General features: G+C 42.1%; 5 protein-coding genes and 1 long non-coding RNA gene across 8 annotated transcripts; 4 read left to right on the top strand and 2 right to left on the bottom strand.

Annotated features, from left to right (window-relative positions):
- Positions 1-420: 420 nt before the first annotated feature.
- Positions 421-9,719, top strand: LOC135430273 (androgen-induced gene 1 protein). 3 transcript variants are annotated; one of them, XM_064684882.1, is made up of 3 exons: positions 421-757; positions 8,703-8,923; positions 8,991-9,719. In XM_064684882.1, exons 1-3 carry the CDS (start codon positions 560-562, stop codon positions 9,313-9,315), a joined length of 744 nt encoding a protein of 247 aa, XP_064540952.1. In that variant the 5' UTR covers positions 421-559; the 3' UTR covers positions 9,316-9,719. The 3 variants fall into 3 exon arrangements, with proteins under 3 accessions (XP_064540952.1, XP_064540950.1, XP_064540951.1); XM_064684880.1 differs by lacking the exon at positions 421-757 and adding an exon at positions 7,264-7,557; XM_064684881.1 differs by lacking the exon at positions 421-757 and adding an exon at positions 8,222-8,454.
- Positions 4,412-6,624, top strand: Amnionless (amnionless). Its single transcript, XM_064684870.1, has one exon. It carries the CDS (start codon positions 4,653-4,655, stop codon positions 6,198-6,200), a length of 1,548 nt encoding a protein of 515 aa, XP_064540940.1. The 5' UTR covers positions 4,412-4,652; the 3' UTR covers positions 6,201-6,624.
- Positions 9,720-10,102: 383 nt separating the features above from the next.
- LOC135430286 (uncharacterized) lies at positions 10,103-10,485 on the top strand. Its single transcript, XR_010436585.1, has 2 exons — positions 10,103-10,256; positions 10,317-10,485. It is a non-coding gene; the product is annotated as an uncharacterized LOC135430286 (long non-coding RNA).
- Positions 10,486-11,122: 637 nt separating this feature from the next.
- On the bottom strand, positions 11,123-15,435 carry smo (smoothened). The gene is made up of 6 exons (XM_064684858.1): positions 15,079-15,435; positions 14,598-14,991; positions 14,052-14,533; positions 13,374-13,994; positions 13,138-13,308; positions 11,123-13,074 (listed from the first exon to the last, which is right to left on the bottom strand). Exons 1-6 carry the CDS (start codon positions 15,108-15,110, stop codon positions 11,565-11,567), a joined length of 3,210 nt encoding a protein of 1,069 aa, XP_064540928.1. The 5' UTR covers positions 15,111-15,435; the 3' UTR covers positions 11,123-11,564.
- A 96-nt stretch (positions 15,436-15,531) lies between these two features.
- On the top strand, positions 15,532-17,815 carry LOC135430261 (uncharacterized). The gene is made up of 4 exons (XM_064684866.1): positions 15,532-15,806; positions 15,908-16,072; positions 16,152-17,327; positions 17,389-17,815. Exons 1-4 carry the CDS (start codon positions 15,665-15,667, stop codon positions 17,688-17,690), a joined length of 1,785 nt encoding a protein of 594 aa, XP_064540936.1. The 5' UTR covers positions 15,532-15,664; the 3' UTR covers positions 17,691-17,815.
- On the bottom strand, positions 17,566-18,536 carry LOC135430277 (uncharacterized). Its single transcript, XM_064684886.1, has one exon. The coding sequence runs from the start codon at positions 18,478-18,480 to the stop codon at positions 17,866-17,868; it is 615 nt and encodes a 204-aa protein (XP_064540956.1). The 5' UTR covers positions 18,481-18,536; the 3' UTR covers positions 17,566-17,865.
- Between the last annotated feature and the right edge of the window lie 574 nt (positions 18,537-19,110).

The following is a 19,110-nucleotide window of genomic DNA, read 5'->3' as shown; positions in this document are numbered from 1 at the left end:
ACGCGGCGTATGAGCAACATTTTTACACAGTCCGCCCGCCAGTTCGACTCCAGTTTTCCCATCGCTCAGTTGTGCGAGAGACACACAAAAATAAAAGCATAAATAAGAAATATAAAAAGAAAAAGTGAACTATATAAAAAAAAGGCAAGCAAATGTACGTGCGTCGTGTGTTAAAAAAGATTCGTTTAAATTTGATATAGATTTGCAACAAACAACAACTGGCCATAAAATCCATTAGCATATTGGCATATGTAAAATTATAAACATCGAAACCGGGCGACGCCAGGCTTCACTTCAATTTGTGGCCAGTTTTTTGAAAATTTCTAATTTTTACCCGACCAGGTTTTTCCCTTATTCTTTTCGTTTCGTTTTATTTGAATATTCATGTCAGTGTGGCGCAAATATTGATTTCAATTGCGTAGGCTTTGTGCGCTAAGACCTTTTGCTAGGTCTTCAGGCTTTGTGGCACCTTTTAGGGGCGGTTTTTACCTTTGAAAGTCTCTCGCTGGCTAACAAATTGAAGTTCTGCCTGGCTATTGCAGCTTAACCCCAGTAGAAGATGACCAAAGTGGAGCTATATAAATCGCGCGTCTTTGTGACAATCATACACCTGTGCGCGCTGGGCCAGTTCGCCTATGGCCTCTACTACGGCAGCTTCGAGGTGCAGCGCAGCTATAAGCTCAAGACGAGCTTCAGCCGGCGCCTGGTGCCCGAGACCTTTCCCCAGAAGCTGCGATTTCTCAGCTATTGGTCCTTGGTAAGTTGACAAGAGAAACATTTTCTTTCTTTCTTTCCTTCTTGACCGAAAATATAATATCATGAACATGAACATATATCATGGTCATTATAATATGACGGAAATGCGGCGTCCGCAATCGTTTCAAGTGTGTTCCAGATCCCGTCGAATAAAAAACAAGTAAAAGGCGCAGACTTAAGACTGATCGACTAGGAGATGCCCTGTAATGAACTGCTACTTTATGCAAATTGAATATAGGGCAAATTGCTTCAAATCGATATTTATCGATTACTTAAATGTGGTAGGCTTTATCGATAACTGTAATAAGGAGATGTAGGGGATACCCTGTATACAAATTGAAGGTCTCTAGCTCTTATTCCTGCTTAGGTATGTTAAAAGAAAAGCGTAGCTGAAAATCGATATTTATCGATTACTTAAATGTGACAGGCTTTATCGATAACTGTAGTAAGGAGATGTAGGAGATACCCTGTAATGTGCTCTTATTCCTATGTTATGTTATGTTAAAAGAAAAGCGTAGCTGAAAATCGATATTTATCGATTAATCTAATATGCTCGGATTTATCAATAACTGTTATAAAATTCATCTGCGCATTAAAGAAGACGACCCTAGACATACCATGCTTTACTTCTTCTGATTTTTTATTGGTTACAGGGTATATACACATTGAATTTTTTATTATTGTCTCCCATTAATGTCTGCCATATGTTTGTTTATTTGTTTGCTGCGTCGATTAAATATTTTATCGAGGGGTCAACAACTGTGCTCGCTGCATCCGTAAATGTCGTTCGGGTATCTTGCAGATACATTTTAAATTCCATTCATTCCATTAACAATTCATTTGTTGTCGCTGCAAAGTGTTACACACACACACACACACCCCCACCTACACACACACACGAGCACACCGGCAACCGCAAAATGCCACGTATAATTCGCAGTATTTATTTGCTCTGTGTGAAATTCTTTCCGAAAAGAAAAATATACACACACGCGAAAAACTCTTTTCGCTTTTATTGAATTGTAAAGCTGGCCACAAATCAAATTGGCCCAAAACAAAAGGCGTCCAGCGTCTTCGTGCCCGATTTTATTGGCGCTGACGGATGCCAGATTATCTTATTGGCGTGAATGTAAATATCCCATTTGGGGCATAGCCAGGGGGCGGGGGCGGGGGCGGTGGCTGTGGGCGGGGTTGCAACGGCCATGGCCGGCCAACTCATTTACATGTCGTAAAATATACTGGGTATTCGATCATCAATTGCATTTTCACAGGTACTTGGCAAGCAAAATGTCCAAATTAATCAAAAGGATAAGGTAATTTTTTTCATATGCATGAATCTACGATAAGGAATTAGTAATTGACTTGGATTTGATAATAAATACACGCAATTGTGATATATCTCTGTATTGATTGACTGACTGACTGACTGACTGCTTGATTGATTGATTGACTACTTGATTGACTGTCTGATTAATGATTGATTAATTGGCCATAAAATTGATCTCCAAAAAAGCGCCCACATCAATACAAAATACAATTTTATTATTCCCAGTACTAAAAAATAAATCTTTTTTGTTAAATAAGTAATTACGCGCATTACGAGATATGCCCAGATTTGAATGCAATATAATATAAAATTAGTGATGAGTTTTGATAAACTTATGAATGTTTGTAGTCTATTGGAAAAAAAAGTCCAATTGAAGAATTCATCTTGAGAACAAACCCCGATCAAAATGTTCTCAATCAGCTCAGTTTTGTATGAAAGAGATATTTGGGGATATTTACTAGGCAATTAATCGAAAGCACAATCCATGACCAAAATATCCTTTTCTATCAAAATCGTTTAAGTTTTGGATAAATTATGGAAGTTTGATGTTTAGTGAAGGCATTTACTAGGCACAGGGAATTGATCTAAGGGAAAAACCATGACCAAAGTATCCCTATCAAAATGTGTTCCCTTTTGAAAAAGTTATAAAAGTTTGACGTTTGGTTGGGATATTTATTAGGGACAGGGAATAATTCTGAAGCTTAATCATGCCCAAAATATCCTTTGTTATCCAGATTGTTTTAATTTTAGATAATATATGAAAGTATTTTGTTCAGTAGAGGCACTTACTATCATCACCAAAGTATTCCTATCAAAAGCTGTTCACTTTTGAAAAATATATAAAGGTTTGACGTTTGGTAGGGCAATTTTTTAAGGAACAGTGATCTGAGGAACAAACCATTACCAAAATATACTTTGTTATCCAAATCCTTTTTAGCTTTGGATAAGTTAAGGAAGTTTGAAGTAGGTGCATTTACATTGTGGATCGTGCGCTGGAAAAGTCCAAATGTTGCGATGTTTTCTATTAATTTGTGCATAAGGTAAACAAATGCTTCTTCTTGTTCGCTACTTGAGCTCGAGTATGCTTGAAATGAAAAAAGCACAGCAAAGTTTTTTTTTTTAACTCTTATCTCTGCACATTATTTGCCAGCCTTCGTTTACGTCCAAAACTTTGACGACCTTGCGCGCCCTTGATTTATATACCCAATAAATTCTTTGATCTTCGCAAAGGAAAAATAAGAGAAATAGTGCTTTATCGAGTTGGATTTTTCGATGTTATTTTGTTTTCACTTTTTAGCAAATGGCTTTCATGTGGAACTCATGCCGTGACCGGGTCATGCACACGCACCATATTACCATCCGGTTGTTTTTATCCGTCAAATCCGCGCGCCTCCGGACTCAATTGTTTATATATCGCCGCGAATCGAAATGAAAATAAACCCAAATTTGTTTCATTCTTTTTCGCCAAACAATTCGCATTGTAATACAGAAAGAAGCCTCAACTATGCCATGAGATTGAGATATTTGTATAAAGGCATATACATAAGTATGTGCATATATATGTGTATATTTGTCTGGATCGGAATATATATGGGCACACGTTCGTCTCCGATCGCTGATTTTGGGCAATTTATTACTCGAAAATTTATTGAGCCAAATCTAACAAATAGACTCGACGCGCCGAAGTGTGTCTGAACTAAACGAATTCCCTTTCCATTGGGTTCTTTTCTTCAAAATTTACAAAAATTTCCATTTTGCATTAATATGTATATAGTATAAATCCACAAACCTCTTAAATGTCAGCTATGTTTAAATTGTCTCGTTTTATGGAGACTGAAAACTAGCTGCGGTTCGGTGTACCTGGTTATCCACTTTATAATGCTTATATCTGGTTGCATCACATTTTCCCAACTTTACATTTTAGCATTGGGCACTATAAAGTTGAGGTTCGAAATTATCCTTTCTTTTTATTTCCCTTTCTAGTTGTCATTTTTTTGTTACATTATTTATGTACCTTTAAGAAAACCAAACAGAAATAAATAAATTTTTTTTTAATGTTATTTGCTGTTATAGAGCAATATAACCTATATATAACCTTTATATATATATATGTATATATATTTATATATATATTTTATATAAGGTCTATTTTTAGAAAGGGCATCAAAATTGTTCTAAAACATCGCATATTTTTAAAAGATTTTCAAGAATTCCAACACATAACTCAATTATATATGTGCAAAATTTATAGCTATAAAAGTTGCTCCCACGATTATAGTACTTATCACAGCTGAAATATTTCTTTTAATATGTTTACCATAAAATTTCAGTAGAGCCCAAAACAATTAAAAATTCCATTATACCCCAAGAAATTTTAGTTAATTTCCCCGAACTTGTTGAAATATTTGTTGGGAACTGTGTCTGTGCTCGTATGCCAGATTTTATGTGCTAGGCAAGATAATTATGTGAGGGTGTGAGGCTAGGGAACGCCCCCAAATTGAAGGGAATACTTTTTTAATGCGGGACAATTGTCGCCGGGTTTCAGTCTTCGGTTTAGTACATTGCGAACATGTTGCAGGCGCAGTTAATTATTGTGCTCGTGCTCGCCCTGCTCGCCTTGGAGGCGGACACGATGACGACCATCCGGTGGCACAGCTCTGGCGCCGCCTTTGATGATCCTGCCAGCTGGCTAAATGATTATGTGCCCAGTGCAAGCGATTTAATTGTATTTCCAGCATATTATCCGGCCGTATTGCCATTGCCGGCAAAGTTGTCCGTTGGCGGATTTGTGCTGCCGCGCCTGGGCGGCCTGCTGCTGGCCGATGACGCCAGCATTGAGCTGGCAGCTGGCCGGGATGAGAGACGCGCCCACCTGAGGCCGCCCAAGACGAGCAAATGGTTCGATCCCGCCAGCTGGAGCGTCTCCAACTCCGCCAGCTCCAGCTCCAGCTCCTCCGCCTCCGCCAGCGATATTTCCATTGTGCCGGAGCTGGAGCGCGTGCCCTGCGACGATGAGCACGTGGTCATTAGCAGCAATAGCGGCGCACTCTCCTTCGACTTGGAGCACGTGCAATATTTGCGCCTCGGTCAGCTCATCCTGGCCGGCTCCGCCATATCGCGCAGCTACCTGCAGGAGCTGCTCAGCCGTGATCTCGGCCAGCTGCTGTTCCACAATGCCCAGGCCGTCACCGTGGAGTATTATCGCGGCGAGCTCTGCGGCTGTCACAAGGATTACGAGCACCTGGTCGAGCCCGTCTGCCACAATGTGGAGCCCGGATGTCCCCTGCCCCGCTGCGTCGCCCCGCTGCGTCCGTATGGCGCCTGCTGCTTGGTCTGCGGCGCCATGATGCACATACCCAGCGAGCAGTGCACGGCGGAGGACCGTAAGACGCTGACCACGTTCATCGGGAAGGCAATCGAGCGGGCACAGCTGGAGGATGAGCTGCAGCTGCACGTGGATTACGTGGGATCTGAGGCATTTGGTAACTATCTGCAGGCGATTGTCGTGGATCGACGGGATTACGGCGAGCGCAGCGTGGACTTTATGCGCCGCCTGGCCGAGGAGCGTAATCAGAGCACGTGGCTGGCGCAGCAGTCCAGGCTGAGGATCTTCTATGCGGGTCGTCCGTACAATCCCAATGTTAGCTTTGCCTCCGTGCTCCTTATACTATTCTGCGTGCTGCTGGTGGGCGTGGTGTCGGTGATAATGCTCGCCCACTTTCTGCCGGAGAATCGGCATCTGAGCCGGATTCCCCAGTGGATACACGATCCGCGACGCTGGCGCTGGCATCATCTCGGCCTGCGTCTGCCTCCCACTTTCCTCTTCAATCGCTTCGATAATGCTGCAGGCGGAGCGGGAGCGGGCGGGGAGCGTCTGGCTGTCATTGGCTACGATGCGGAGAGCGGCGAGGTGCGCGAACGCGCCTTCAATAATCCCATGTTCGAGCAGCAGCCGGAGCAGGAGCAGGAACGGGAGCGGGAGCAGGCTGAAGCAAAGCCTCAAGCTGTGGAGACGGGCGAACTGGACAGCTGCAGCGTTGAGGAGCAGGAGCTGACCGAAATCAACTTGGAGTCCTCCGGGTCGGAGAGTGAAGCCGAGGCCGAAACCAAGGAGTGAAACACAAATAATTATACTAGCCTGGGATGGGCACCCAATTCCCCTTTCTATAACTTTCTTAAGGGGATAAAAGCAGTTCCCTAGGCAATTATTTTATTTTATTTATTCACATTACCCAATAATCGATCTATAATATATCCTTAATTAGCCTGGAACTAGAACCTAGCAATAAGCGGGAAATATCAAACCCAGTTTATGTTTCGTTAATATTTATAAGTTATCTATCAACTATCTGCCTGGAATTTGAACCCAGTTTCTGTTTCTATCGTTATCTTATCTTAAAATAAAAGCCATATCCGAGGTGAAATCTATCAAACAATTAATGTGCAAGGTTTTTATTTTATTCAAACGCATGGAATATCATTATTTCAAACCCGATAATTGCTTTTAATAATTAACAAACTTATATGCCAGTTATTATTTACATGGAGAAACTATAATTTATCAACTGGAAACTAGGTGGAAACTGACAATTTTTATTTTATAAGTACTTTTGCATTTATTTAGCCTTGAACCTATAAGCTCGCCATTTATCTTGACCTTATGAGACAGTCTCCACTCTATATCTGTCCAAGCCGTTAATATTTTATGAATTTTTTTAAATCGCATAAGCACGTAAGTGATGGCGACAAAAATAAACGAATCGATTATGGTTTAGATTAATAATGGATAGCGATTATATTTGTTGTGGTGCGTCACATTTGTGGGCTTGGCCCTTGACCTTCGTGCGGCTTTCCAAGGCGCTCGAAATTAAATCGATAGTTCGCATTAGTTCAGCGGCGTCAACAGATTCGAAAGCCTTTGTTCCGCCAGATACTTCTATACATAGCCGATACATACACCTACACACCCTTCCGCAACGGAAACATAACATACCTCCAATTGGATTACAGCTCGAGTGCTGTAACGGCTGTAGAGTTAGGTGAAAGTATTTTGATTTCCACTCAGATTCCGCTGCAGTGTCATGTTTTGCATTTCAGTGTATCGGCTGCAGGCGCTCAATCTCAATACGAATTTACTTTTGTCCGACTGATAAGCGGCGTTATCAGGCACATGCATACATACATTTGATGTACATATGTATAAAAATATATACTTAGATTGTCGCTCGCCCGCCGCTCACCAGCCGGCTAATCAGTTTGTTGTAGACTTTTGTGTGTTAAACATGGCAAGATCCAAGTCCAAGAACAAGGGCTCCACGTCCCCAGGCTTTAATCGTGTCGTGCAATTGGTTTTACACATTACGGCTGTCATTCAGTTCAACTATGGTGTCTACTTCTTTCACAATCTGGATATGCCCAGATCAGTATTCCATCCATTTGCTGGCAAATTCAAATTCTTGACATTTATCTGTGCGGTAAGCGAAACAAATACTTGTGCAGCCCTATCTCTTATCGATAACATGTTAATTTGCGCAGTCACGGCAGCTGTTAGCGTACAGTCAGATATGTTGAAAAAAATGTTAACGATTTCTTTCTGTTAGTGGCCGTTAATGTTTACATGTGTAGAATATTATTGTACGAAAAGCCGGCAATGCTCTGATTTGTTAAACATCTCGTGCGTTTAATGCAGCTTTGTCTCCCCAGAAGGTCCAACAGTAACTAGTTTTCAAAAGCGTTTAATTTAATTTATATTTAAATGCTTAAATAAGCTGCATTAAGCTGAATAGGTCTACAAACTTTCTACTTAACATTTTCCAATTTAAACTATGTTGAATATATGATAAGGACACTTGGATTATGAATAAGATCGAAACAACTAAATTCTTAATTTAAATAACAACTTACCGTTCATCTGTCACATTTAATTTGTCATGCTAGTGAAAATTTGTTTAAATTTATGCCGTCACGCCGCATTCAGTGTGGCCAAATACACAAAGTTAGGGCAAAAATCGATACATAATCCTTTGCTGAGTATCGATAACAGACAACTTACGCGCCACGGTCACACATAGGGGCAACTGTCTTCAGTGCAAGTTTTTTGCTGGCCGGCTGTTGTTCGTTGCCGTGAAAAAATCAATTAATTGTAATATAAAAAAAAAAAAATGGCCACAGCCGCTGCAACACATTCGTTATTTAAAAGTGTTTTTGGCGCCCTGCGTACGCTACTGCATTTAACGGCGGCAGTACAGTTTACGTACGGCATATATTATGATTATAAATACGTTGAATTTCCAACTCCGAGCGATCCCGATTCAAAATTAATCCATCATCCCTTTGGGGGAAAATTCAAATATCTTACTTTCTTGGATGCGGTAAGCGCTAGAGCACAATTTGCCTAAATGACAAATTACGTCTATTATCATTGTATTAGCTTAATCAAAGCCTAAGCACTTAACGATAACCGGTTTGGGCCTGTCACGCTTCACTGATTCAGTGGCTGCAATTTATTCCACTTCAATTATCAGCCCTCCAAACAGCCCAAACAACCCCCTTAGATATAATGTACACGCGTTCTTTTTAACCGCTTTTTTTTGATGTTTTCGTTATACTTTACTTACAGATAATACAGGCTGTGTATTACATTGTCTCCCTTGTGAATGACTTTGTGGGCACAAACGAGCTGGTGCCGAGGCGGCCGCCAGCAATACGCAAGTTCAAGGACTGGCTGATGTCCACACTGGCCTTCCCCGTGGCCCTGAATGTGGGTATTACCTTTTGGACGCTATATGCCATCGATCGTGAGCTAGTCTTTCCCAAAGTGCTCGATCCCGTCTTCCCCAGGTGAGGAGTTCAATAATAAGTTGCACTTTTACTATTGCTTACTAATTGTGATATATTTTGATTGCAGCTGGCTCAACCATGTCCTTCACACCAATATTGTTGTCTTCATTGTCCTAGAGATATTCACATCATATCGTGCCTATCCCACGCGCACCAAGGGCCTCACTGGCCTGGGCATTTTCATGGGCAGCTATCTGGTCTGGATACACATCATCAAGCACTATTCAAATGTCTGGGTGTATCCGGTACTGGAGGTGCTGCAGCTGCCGCAGCGCATTGTGTTCTTTGTGGCCGTGCTTGGTTTCACATTCGCTCTCTATCTGCTCGGCGAGTTCCTCAACAATGTTGTGTGGGCCAAGGAAGTGAAGCTGTCGCAGCGCAAGTCAAAGTAGGCTGTGTAGTCAATAGTCTGTGTGTGCTCGTCTGTTTAAATTAGCAATTATAAGAACAGCAGCAACAAAATTACTAACGATGAATTTCGCTTATATTTTACACGACTCTAAAACGTAATTATAAAGTTGATCTAATCTAATGTTACACCTAATAGCAATTGGCTTGAATAGCAATTAAAAATTTGTAGTACTTCAATTAGATTGCACTTGCACTTGCAATTGCAAACTCAAGTATGCGTTCTTTTTATTGTATTAGATGAGCATAATTAACGTTCAAGCATTTTTTCAATTGCATAATTCATATCAAGCAACAGCACAGCAACAACTTTAATACCTGCGTTAAACTGTAAATTTGAAGTCTAGAGTTATTAAAATAAAGAAAACTAAATTTAAATAACTAATAAGCAATGTTTTTTGTTTATTTTCTTTTTTAAACTTGGCGCCAACTGTCAGCTTTTGAAACTAGAGTAAATCAATTAGCCAATTCTAACTGTGCTGCAGCTGCACTCGGATGCTGTGTGGGTGGTCCGCCACACCCAATGGCAGCTCGAAAAGCTTCCAATGCAGCCCTGTTGCTAGACAAACAGCTGTCCGCATAACTGTTGTTTTTTTGTTCTCCCTTTTTGCACACTGTAATTACATATGGATGGGAAGCTGTTGTCGTTGCAGCCCGTCCACAACTTCAACTCGATACCTCAGCAGTTCTAGAAGTACCCCTATAAAGTAATTTCGGCAGCTTCTAACCTCTTTGAACTGCCCTCTTCCGCACCGGACGTTCATAGTTCATAGTTGCCCAGCCAAGTGCTACTTTTCTTGGGAAATGTTCTATTGTGTTCTTCTTTGTGTAACTTCATACCTGTTCTTAACCAAAAAGTAGAGAACGCCCCGTCGATCCGGTCTGGCTACCTGCTGTACAAGTTTCAACTCACGCAAGTCCAGAGGTCAGTTTAAAAATACGCAACGACCTCTGAGTTCTAAACGTCTCAGGTTTTTTTTTTTAGTTATATGGTTTCTTTGCTCTAACATTAGCTAGGACTTGCGACTTTTCATCTGAAACGGAAGTTTATATTTTGTATACATATTACATATAATAAGGCATTTCTTGCTGGTTATGATATTTTTATAACATTGCGGGGGGGTCCTAAAAATATAAATATCATATAAACATCATATGGCACACCTTCTATCTGGCTTTCTGTATATGGTTATGCTTTCAGTTTTTAAGTATTCTCGGCACAGCTGCTGCCTTATATACATACATATAAACAACGCAAAGCCATAATTATCAATGAGAAGAAGAACCTAGAAGAATAGTTTCTTGAATATCGAATAGTAAATACCCTTACGGAGTGTTATTTACTTCGTTACTTTGCAAATTGACTGAACAACTTTTTCTTAAAAAATGCAAATATTTATTGTTTATATACACTTTTCTTTAGTTTAGTTTTTATTTTTAGTTTAGTTTTTTTTTATAGCTAGTCAGCACCCAAAACGAATCTTAAAATCAGCTTATTAATTTCGAGTTTTCTTTATGCAACATGTTTAACCTGCAGATAAACTTAATGTTAAAGTAAATTGTGTTATAAAGGGCAAGTTAGCCTTCTAAGACTCGGGTTCGAGCCCGGCTTTGCGTTGTTCATTGTAATAATAATAGATTTGCATTTGTTTACTTTACTTTTAGACACAAGAAAATAGACGCTTAGCTATTAGGAAAAACTTCTCAAGTGTCCAAAGTAAACAGAATCCAAATGAGCTGCCATCCCCAACTGTATATTTCTTTCAATAATTTAACAATAAATTGTTTAGATTGGATTTAAAATCGATTTATTAGTTACAAAATGTTTAATTATAAGCATTTTAGGCACTTTGTAACACAATTCGTTCGTTTTCGTTGTGCATTGTTGCCCAAAAGGGCGACTTTTTGTACATTTAAAACAACATACATAGAGATATGTCTATATATATATATATATATATATATATGTGTATATAAAACTATAGAGCTACGATCTAGTTTAAGGAAACAGTCATTATACATAGACATATATATTCACACGAAAGGGACATAGATTCTAGTGTAAAAATGATTTTTGTAAACTTTTCAAAACTTAATTGCTATGAGTATTCGTAGTCGTAGTTTGTATTCGTTATCTAATCGTTTTGTGAGTTTCAAAATGGAAGATTGGTGTTTTAGAAACTTAAGTAAATGCATCGTTCCTTTTTGTATGGGCTGCTCCAGTTGCTCAGTTCTACTTGGAGGGCAGCAGCAGCATTTTCAGCTTATCGGATTCACTCATGAGCGTTGGCTCCTTGTGATGTCGCGGATGACCGAGCAGGGATTGCATCTCGGTGGCATCCTCGGATGTCAGTTCGTTGCGCTGTCGACTCGCCGCATTGAGCAGTCGCATGGCCTGCTGCAGCTCCTCGTTGCCATAGGTGGGCAGCGTATGGGTGGCTATATCATAGGGATTCGCTTGTATGCCCACGTCGCAGCTGGTTTTGCTATTCCGCGAATTGGGCTTGCCCGTGGACAGGCCCGAATTGTATGAACTGTGCAGCATACCGCCCAATTGTATGTCCAGCTCAACGGAGGAACAGCTCAGTGAGTCGCCATTCACGTCCAGTGCTGCCGCCAGTTGGCGCGCATAGTTGCGCTTAAAATCGCTATTTGAGTCCACATCCAGTTCCAGTTCCCGATCCCGATCAGCGCTTTTGTGACCATGATGCGACTTGGTCTGCTCCTTGCGTGACTTGCGACTGCGTTGGGAGTTGCGCGAGTGTCGATTCCCATTGCAATTCGATTCGCTGGACTTTTGCATGTGCTTCAGGAAATGCTCCAAAGCAGCTGCCTTGGAGCCATTGCCATTGCTCGGCAGTTCTTGTATTTTGGGTCCAACATCGTCATCATCATCGCTCAGCTCCTGCTTGACCACCACATTGAGATCGTGTATTTTGAAAGAGGCACGTGAATTTTCCTCCTCATCCGAGGAGGTGGTCATGCCCTGGTTCTGCAGAAACGGCAATATAAACTGTCCGTTCTTTTGTATGAAATCGTTGATGATGCTTGGATCTAGACCCGCATTGCGTCGCCTGCTGCTGTTGTGCTTTTTGGTGCTCTGGGCAAACATGCCCACTTTGTGACTAGCATTCGGATAGGTGGTCTTCTTCAGCGCTATTACCTGCGACTCGACCGAGGTGCTGCTCTCGCGCCGTCCTCGCCCAGCAGCGCTGCTGTATTTGGTGCGTCCGCTGCTGGCCGCAATGAAGTCTCTGCGTCGCTGTGCACGCTTATTGCTGCTGGTTGAGTAGCCGTGTTTGCCATGTTGTCGCGTACGCGAGGCCACCTTGGTTTTCATTTCAGCTATCTTAACGGACACCTGCGAGTCGACTGAGTTGCGTCGCGATTCGACAGATACGTGTCGCACGCTGACGCTTATCTCCGAGTCGAGGGAGTTCTTGCGTCCACCCTGACCCCCCTGGCTGGAAGAGTTTGTGTTGCCGGCCGTGACGCCGGTCAATGCCATGCGACGTTTCACACACTGCGGCAAATAATGCACCCAGGTGGAGCTAATCTCATTCGTTTCCGATGAGTTTAGGTCGTTCACATCAAAATTTAGGCCCACCGGATCGGTGTGCGTATTGTATAGCGTTATGGACAGTCTGCCCTTGTCCTCAAAGTCTTTGCGCTTGGCCCAGGTCTGTGCAATGACTTTGTGCTTGGGCATTTTGACCTCTTCGACAACCTCCTTGCCGCACTTTCTGGAAAACGAATACAAAGAATACTTAATGCCATTATATGACAAGATATTTGACAGTAGTTACTTTTTGATGTAGCGCTTCCAGGTCTCAACGGAGGATGGCGTCCAACACCAGGTGGACATGAGTATTCCAGAGTTGAACAGGCAGAGCAAGTGTAACTGCAGCACGCCCACGCTGGGACGATTCTCAATCTTGCAGGCGCTGTTTTCATCAAAAACCGAGCTGATGCGACAGCTGAAAAATTGGGGAAGATACGTCAGAATTGACAAAATGTAAACGCTCATTTTTTTTGTACTCACATGATATAGTGCCTAAAGCTCTCAGCCCACTCGGCCGAATGGCGAAACTCTGTGACATGGCAAGCAATTGCAACGAGTATAAAAATCAGCGTTAACAGAGCACAGAAACCCATACGCATGATGATCAAATGGATCTTGTTGCTCGCCGACGTGGACTTAATATCATTGGCAAAGTGTTTCAGGCCAAACAGCATGACCATGCCGCGTGTGATGAAATAGCCGCCAATCAATATGACGCCACAGAGCGGTCCGAGCAGTAGACCGGCGCGCATCGGGTGATTGATATAGCCCACGAAACAGATGCCCACAATGCCATTGCCATCGACTTCGCTGAGTGCCATTGTGGTAATGGTGAGAACCAAGGGCAGTGACCAAGCGACCAGATGAAAGTATGAGCCCTTCTTGTCGATGCGATCCTGTACATGACCCATGGCACGCCAATGCCAGGCATAGGTAAGGAACACAAACCACACCATGCCGGCGGTAAGAAAATAATAGACCAGCACAAATATGACAATGCATGACAGATTTTCGCCAGCCGTCGGCTCCGAGTGACGCAGTGTGCCATCCTTGCGACAGACAATGTCCTCGCGCGAGCCAGACGTAAACTGCACCAGCCAGCTGCAAAGCCAAGAAAGTTAGCTAATGAAATCTATAATTATTTTTCGAACTACTCACCCGAAACAGGAGATAAGAAAACATAGATTGATGTAGAAAACTATCACAGCTGGATATTTGTTGGCATTCTGCCAGTCGATGAGAAATGTGGCGACCACAAACAGATTGGACAGCAGACAGAGTGTGCCGCCATAGCCGATCAGCTTGTGTATCTGGCGATGTTCGTCGTTCGTGTATAATGGATCCTTGCACTGCACACCACAGCCCTCAATGCCCGGATAGTAGCTGGCAGCATTATCTGCCGGCACAAGGGGCGGCATACATCTGCCAGTTACATTGAATTTCATTTCGCGTGCATCATTGCTGCATTTCATGGGAAACAGCGTCTCGTTGCAGCGCATAAATTTCGGGAAAAATGTCGTATTATATAGAATGCGGCACGGCTCAAGGGTAATCTTGCACATTTCGTACGAAGGCAGGTAGACCATGTCCTGGCCATTAATTTCCTCGCATTTGGGCTTGAAAACGGCGCATAGAAATGGCTGAAATTACAAGCATTATTTAGGGATTTTGATCATCTAAGTGTGTGTTGGTCATCTGGCTTACCTGTATGACAGCCCAGCACTTGGGCACATGTCGCAGGGCATAGTAACTGCTGAGCGCCTCGTCGAGCTCTTTTTCTTTGCGATAATCGGTTAGGCTGAGACTTGTGAATGCATATGGTAGCTTGGAGCCAAAGCATGTATTGTGCGTGCTATTGACCTCCAGGCAATGTCCACGACGCACACACTGTATATGCCGACTGTCGAGGCCATCAAACCAGGGCTTATCGTCCTTGCCCTTTTTGCCATACAGCCGATAATTCATGGTGCCATTGATGGGCTCCAAATCGACTTGAGTCGAGCTGGCGGGCGTTGTGCTTAATTTATTGTTACTACTAGCATAGCTACCAGACGTCCAGCTGGCCAGCAGGAGGCAACAGAGAGTGAGAGTGGTGCTCCTAAGTAAAAACATGCCAAGATTTGAATTTAATTTTATACCTATATATTTATACTGGTACTGGCTGTGACGCCTTTTGCATACTTACATCTTAATTTTGTAGTGAATGCGTACATTCATGTGATTGCCACAAGCGATATTTTCTTGCTAATAATATAGATTAAGCGAAGCCTTTTGTGAATATTAATTTCCAAATGTTGAGGCGCACAGACGGCGGGCGACACAGTCGCGCCTTGTTCGGCTGCAACGAAATCTCGCAATCAACGCATTTTGCTGCCGTTTTTTTGTGTGCGCAGCCAATGCTGATTGAATAATGCGTTGTCTTTAATAATCTTTAGCAACTATTTAATTCACGAAAAATGCAAGAAACTTAAGTGGAGAATAAAAACCTAAATGCGCCGCGAACAGACGAAAGCAACAAATGAGCGTTTGATTGCAATAGCAGACCACCCACAAAGCCGTCAGCTATCGAGCTATCGAGCTATCGAAAATGTTGCAATCGATTGCAGGCCAGCGAGTCGCGGTAAAGTTATCGATGTTTGGCGTTTTTTACATCCCTGGCCGCAGTTTGGCTTGTGCAAATTTATACACGGGCATTATAAAAAAAGAAGAAGGCTTGATTTAAAATTAAACCTTGTGCATTTGGTTAAACACAACGGGCAATAATTCTAGCCATGGATGCCGCTCCAGCTGTAGCGCCGCACGCTGCAAACGAGTCGAAGCCACAACCACAACCCCCGGCCCCGGCGGCCGCTGCGCCAAACGAAAATGGTGTACAAACAGCAGCAAAAAAATCTGAAACAGCGACAGGCTCCGGTACGTATATGGGTGTGTGTACACACACGCACACACACACACATACGATGTTGTTGTTTGGTTTAGCTTCAATTTGTTTATTTTCGTTTTTTGTATGGTAGAAATGCATTCCAATGTTGAGACTGGCAAAGTGCTAGAGGCGCAGAAAACGAAATTGAAATCCGAAATGAACACGGAAAAGGTATTGATTACAATATGCAGCGCCGATCGGAAAAATAAAAAGACATTCATGTCCTTGCCCAGCAGAAAGGACGTTATTGAAAAAGGTGCGTATCGTTTATGTGTAGTTAATCAAGTTTTTAATTTAGCTTCTTCTAATATATGCCCTCTCATGCCTTTTAATAGCACATAAATATGGCTTGGCTGGCAGTACCATAGTGCTGGAAAGCAATGGCTGTGAGATATGCGAGGATGAAGTGCTCCTGTTTGCAGCCAAGGAGAAGATTTTACTCATGCTGCTCGCCGAAAATGATGAATATGTAATACTACCTCCGCCCTCGCCGCTGAATCGTTCAGAGCGAGCGGGCAGCTCACTGGATCCCAGTTTCGTATCCAATGCCAACGATTCAACAGTGTCCAATGACGAGACTTTATCGTTGGCTAGCGTTACGCCTAGCAATTCAAAGTTATCTACAGCTCCGTTTAAGGAGTTTTCGATACCTTGGAGCAAGGTACCGAACGATATTATGAAGCTGTTACGCAGCAAAACTAGCCTGGGTAAGCGTCTAAATACGTTGGCCAATCTCCTCGTCGATGCATTGCGCGAACGCTCCTCACACATACCCTCGATGGTGTTTCGTGACGTCGCCCAGCAGGCGGCAGAAAAGTATCCCGATTCGTTGCTTGAAAAGGATCGTGAAGGCCAACAGATTGCTACCACGCCACAGTCGCTAATCTCAAAAATGATCAATCGCAACAATGCGCTGAATCGTCCACAGAAACGTGCCAGCTCCGGCACAACAGACTTACACATTACCAGCGGCAGCAAGAAGCGCAAATCGGGCTTTGGCGCTGTGGCAGCCAATGGCAATGCGAAGTCAATGGCGCTAAATCGCGATTTGGAGGAGAAAAAGGAGCTCCTCATTTCCAGTTATCGTGGCAGTGACAAAGTTGAGCCCGCCATTATTGCCGAGTACATGAAGGAATGTTTTCCGCTGCAGCGCGCATTCTTCAACAATAGCGAAAAGATACCAGACATTACGGCCATCAAGGACAACTGGCCGTATATATTCAATAAGGATCTGCTCTATCAGCATTTCGAGCTGCTCATGTCTATTGATCCGCGTGTGTTGGAAAAACGCTTTGCCAGCGAAAGGGAGCGCATGTTCAAATTCTTCAAGACGTCCAAAAACAAGAAAGTCAACGCTTTGGAAGAGAACAATGCGAATATAGTGCGAGGCCTGGCGTACCATTTCAACGAGGATCCCGACTACATTTTCAAGCAGCTACAGAATGGACCCTTGTCAAAAGATGTGCTACAGAACATAAATCCAACAAATGCGCCTTGGGTGGCTCTAGTCAGTGAGTATCCCAGTGATTAGTTAATGAGGCATTTTTTTAATTATCGCATTTCATTTTTCAGATACGCCCACAGCTGCTGGCACAGAGGCCGCCCAGACCGAAGCAATGGTGTACATTGAGGGAAAGATAATGAACACGTTTGCTGCTGCGGATGCTGATTTGCCGGATATCATTGCCCAATTGCTCTGCTACTATTATACCTTTAACATGATGTACCCCAAGGAAGCCAATCAAACACTCGAATTTATTGTCATTTATTTTCTAGAACATACGCCGGAACAGGCGCGCAACTCCAAAAAGAGCATTACTGGCAACAGTAAATACAATCAGCTAATTGCGAAATTGGCCAATGCAAATGGTTGAGTCGAGATGATTGCATTTGGAGCATGCGTCTCATACTGTTTAGTTTACATATTTATTTTGCAGACCCATTCACATATACTCCTTCTAATTCTAAGATGATTTTTACATAAAGTGTGTAGTACTTATGTTGTGTATACATTTCTGATTTGTCCCACAAAAAAAGCAAAAAACTGCATTAATTGTTTTGGGTGTTTCTGAACTTATTGTTCTTATTAACGGGTTGTTTTGGATCTTTCGGTATCCAATTGCTCTTCGGACGTGCGTGGTTTCGTTTTATGTCCAATATTGCAGAATCCAGTGTTCCCAACCGTTTTTCCATAACTGCCCTTGTCAACTTTCTACGTATGAAATTGCGTTCCTTAAAAGTCATATTATCAGGATCTATTTTCATCCCTTTCTTCGGCTTATTTTTGTGGTCTCCTTTACTATTCTTCGTCTTTGATGTGGATGTAGCTTTGTCATCCTCAAATGTTTCCCAGGTGGTCTTTTGCGTGCGGCCGGCTTCGATCACATTTCGCCGATGGTTTTGTTCGCGTTGCTTCAGGATGTCCTTGGCCTGCTGGCTTTTCATGTCAAAGCGATCGGAGCTGCGTTGTTCCTGCTCATCATCCAAAATATCATTCTTCACATGCTTCCATGGCTGGGCCGTTTCTTGGACAGGCGGTGGTTCTCTGTTAGCAAATGCATTCGGCGAAAACTTCTTTTTACCCCAATTCCTAGAGCGATCAGCTATGACTTTTTTGTGCCCCTCAAATTTAGACTCAAGTTTTTTATAATCTGCCTTGAACATTTTCGTAAAAATTGAATCGACCAGCGATGTAAGCAACTGTTAAGAGCTAATATTTGTACGATATTATCTTTATCGATATCTTTTAACTTTTTTTACGATATTTTATAGGATAATGTATATTTTGACAATATTGTTCAGAAATATAAATTTGATTTTGTTTTTGCATCCGACTTTAGACAGAGTTCAATGAAAAATATAAATTTTTTTAAAATAGTTCGTTTTAAGTAATGCTTTTTGATATTAATTTACTGTCGATATTTGGCAAAAGCATCGATAATTGCTATTTACCTGCAGAGCATCGATACTTACTTAACACGTGCAAGCGGCCTGAATTGTCTTCGGCGAAAACTTCTTTTTACCCCAATTTCGAGAGCGATCAACTTTCGTATTTTTTAAGTTAAGATTGAAGATTTTAAAATCTGCTTTGGACATTTCGTTGACGTTAATATTTTTCCGATAATATCTATATCGATATATTTACTCATGATATTTTATATGATACAGTATATTTGGCCAATATTGTTGATAGATTCAAATTTGTATTTTGTTATATCCAACATTAGACAGAGTTTAGAGAAACAAAATATTTAAATTTAAAATCGTTAATTTTAAGTGATGTTTTTGTTTATT

The sequence above is a fragment of the Drosophila montana genome, unplaced genomic scaffold, assembly GCF_035044405.1.
Source record: "Drosophila montana isolate Dmon_TW-CO22-7 unplaced genomic scaffold, ASM3504440v1 contig_2_1, whole genome shotgun sequence".
NCBI classification, from domain to species: domain Eukaryota; kingdom Metazoa; phylum Arthropoda; class Insecta; order Diptera; family Drosophilidae; genus Drosophila; species Drosophila montana.
The sequence above is the reverse complement of the archived record's forward strand: the minus strand, read 5'-3'. Positions and strand labels throughout refer to the sequence as shown.

Bases quoted from the DNA above. Each gene is read 5' to 3' on its own strand.
- smo (XM_064684858.1), bottom strand. From the start codon at position 15,110: ATGAATGTACGCATTCACTACAAAATTAAGAT. The intron at 13,995-14,051 runs GTGAGTAGTTCG...TTGGCTTTGCAG, and splicing joins TTTCTTATCTCCTGTTTCGG to CTGGCTGGTGCAGTTTACGT. The intron at 13,075-13,137 runs GTAACTACTGTC...TTCGTTTTCCAG, and splicing joins TGGAAGCGCTACATCAAAAA to AAAGTGCGGCAAGGAGGTTG.
- Amnionless (XM_064684870.1), top strand. From the start codon at position 4,653: ATGTTGCAGGCGCAGTTAATTATTGTGCTCGTGCTCGCCCTGCTCGCC.
- LOC135430261 (XM_064684866.1), top strand. From the start codon at position 15,665: ATGGATGCCGCTCCAGCTGTAGCGCCGCACGCTGCAAACGAGTCGAAG. The intron at 15,807-15,907 runs GTACGTATATGG...TTTGTATGGTAG, and splicing joins TGAAACAGCGACAGGCTCCG to AAATGCATTCCAATGTTGAG. The intron at 16,073-16,151 runs GTGCGTATCGTT...GCCTTTTAATAG, and splicing joins AAAGGACGTTATTGAAAAAG to CACATAAATATGGCTTGGCT.
- LOC135430273 (XM_064684880.1), top strand. From the start codon at position 7,279: ATGTATAAAAATATATACTTAGATTGTCGCTCGCCCGCCGCTCACCAG. The intron at 7,558-8,702 runs GTAAGCGAAACA...CTTTACTTACAG, and splicing joins TCTTGACATTTATCTGTGCG to ATAATACAGGCTGTGTATTA. The intron at 8,924-8,990 runs GTGAGGAGTTCA...TTTTGATTGCAG, and splicing joins CTCGATCCCGTCTTCCCCAG to CTGGCTCAACCATGTCCTTC.
- LOC135430277 (XM_064684886.1), bottom strand. From the start codon at position 18,480: ATGTTCAAGGCAGATTATAAAAAACTTGAGTCTAAATTTGAGGGGCAC.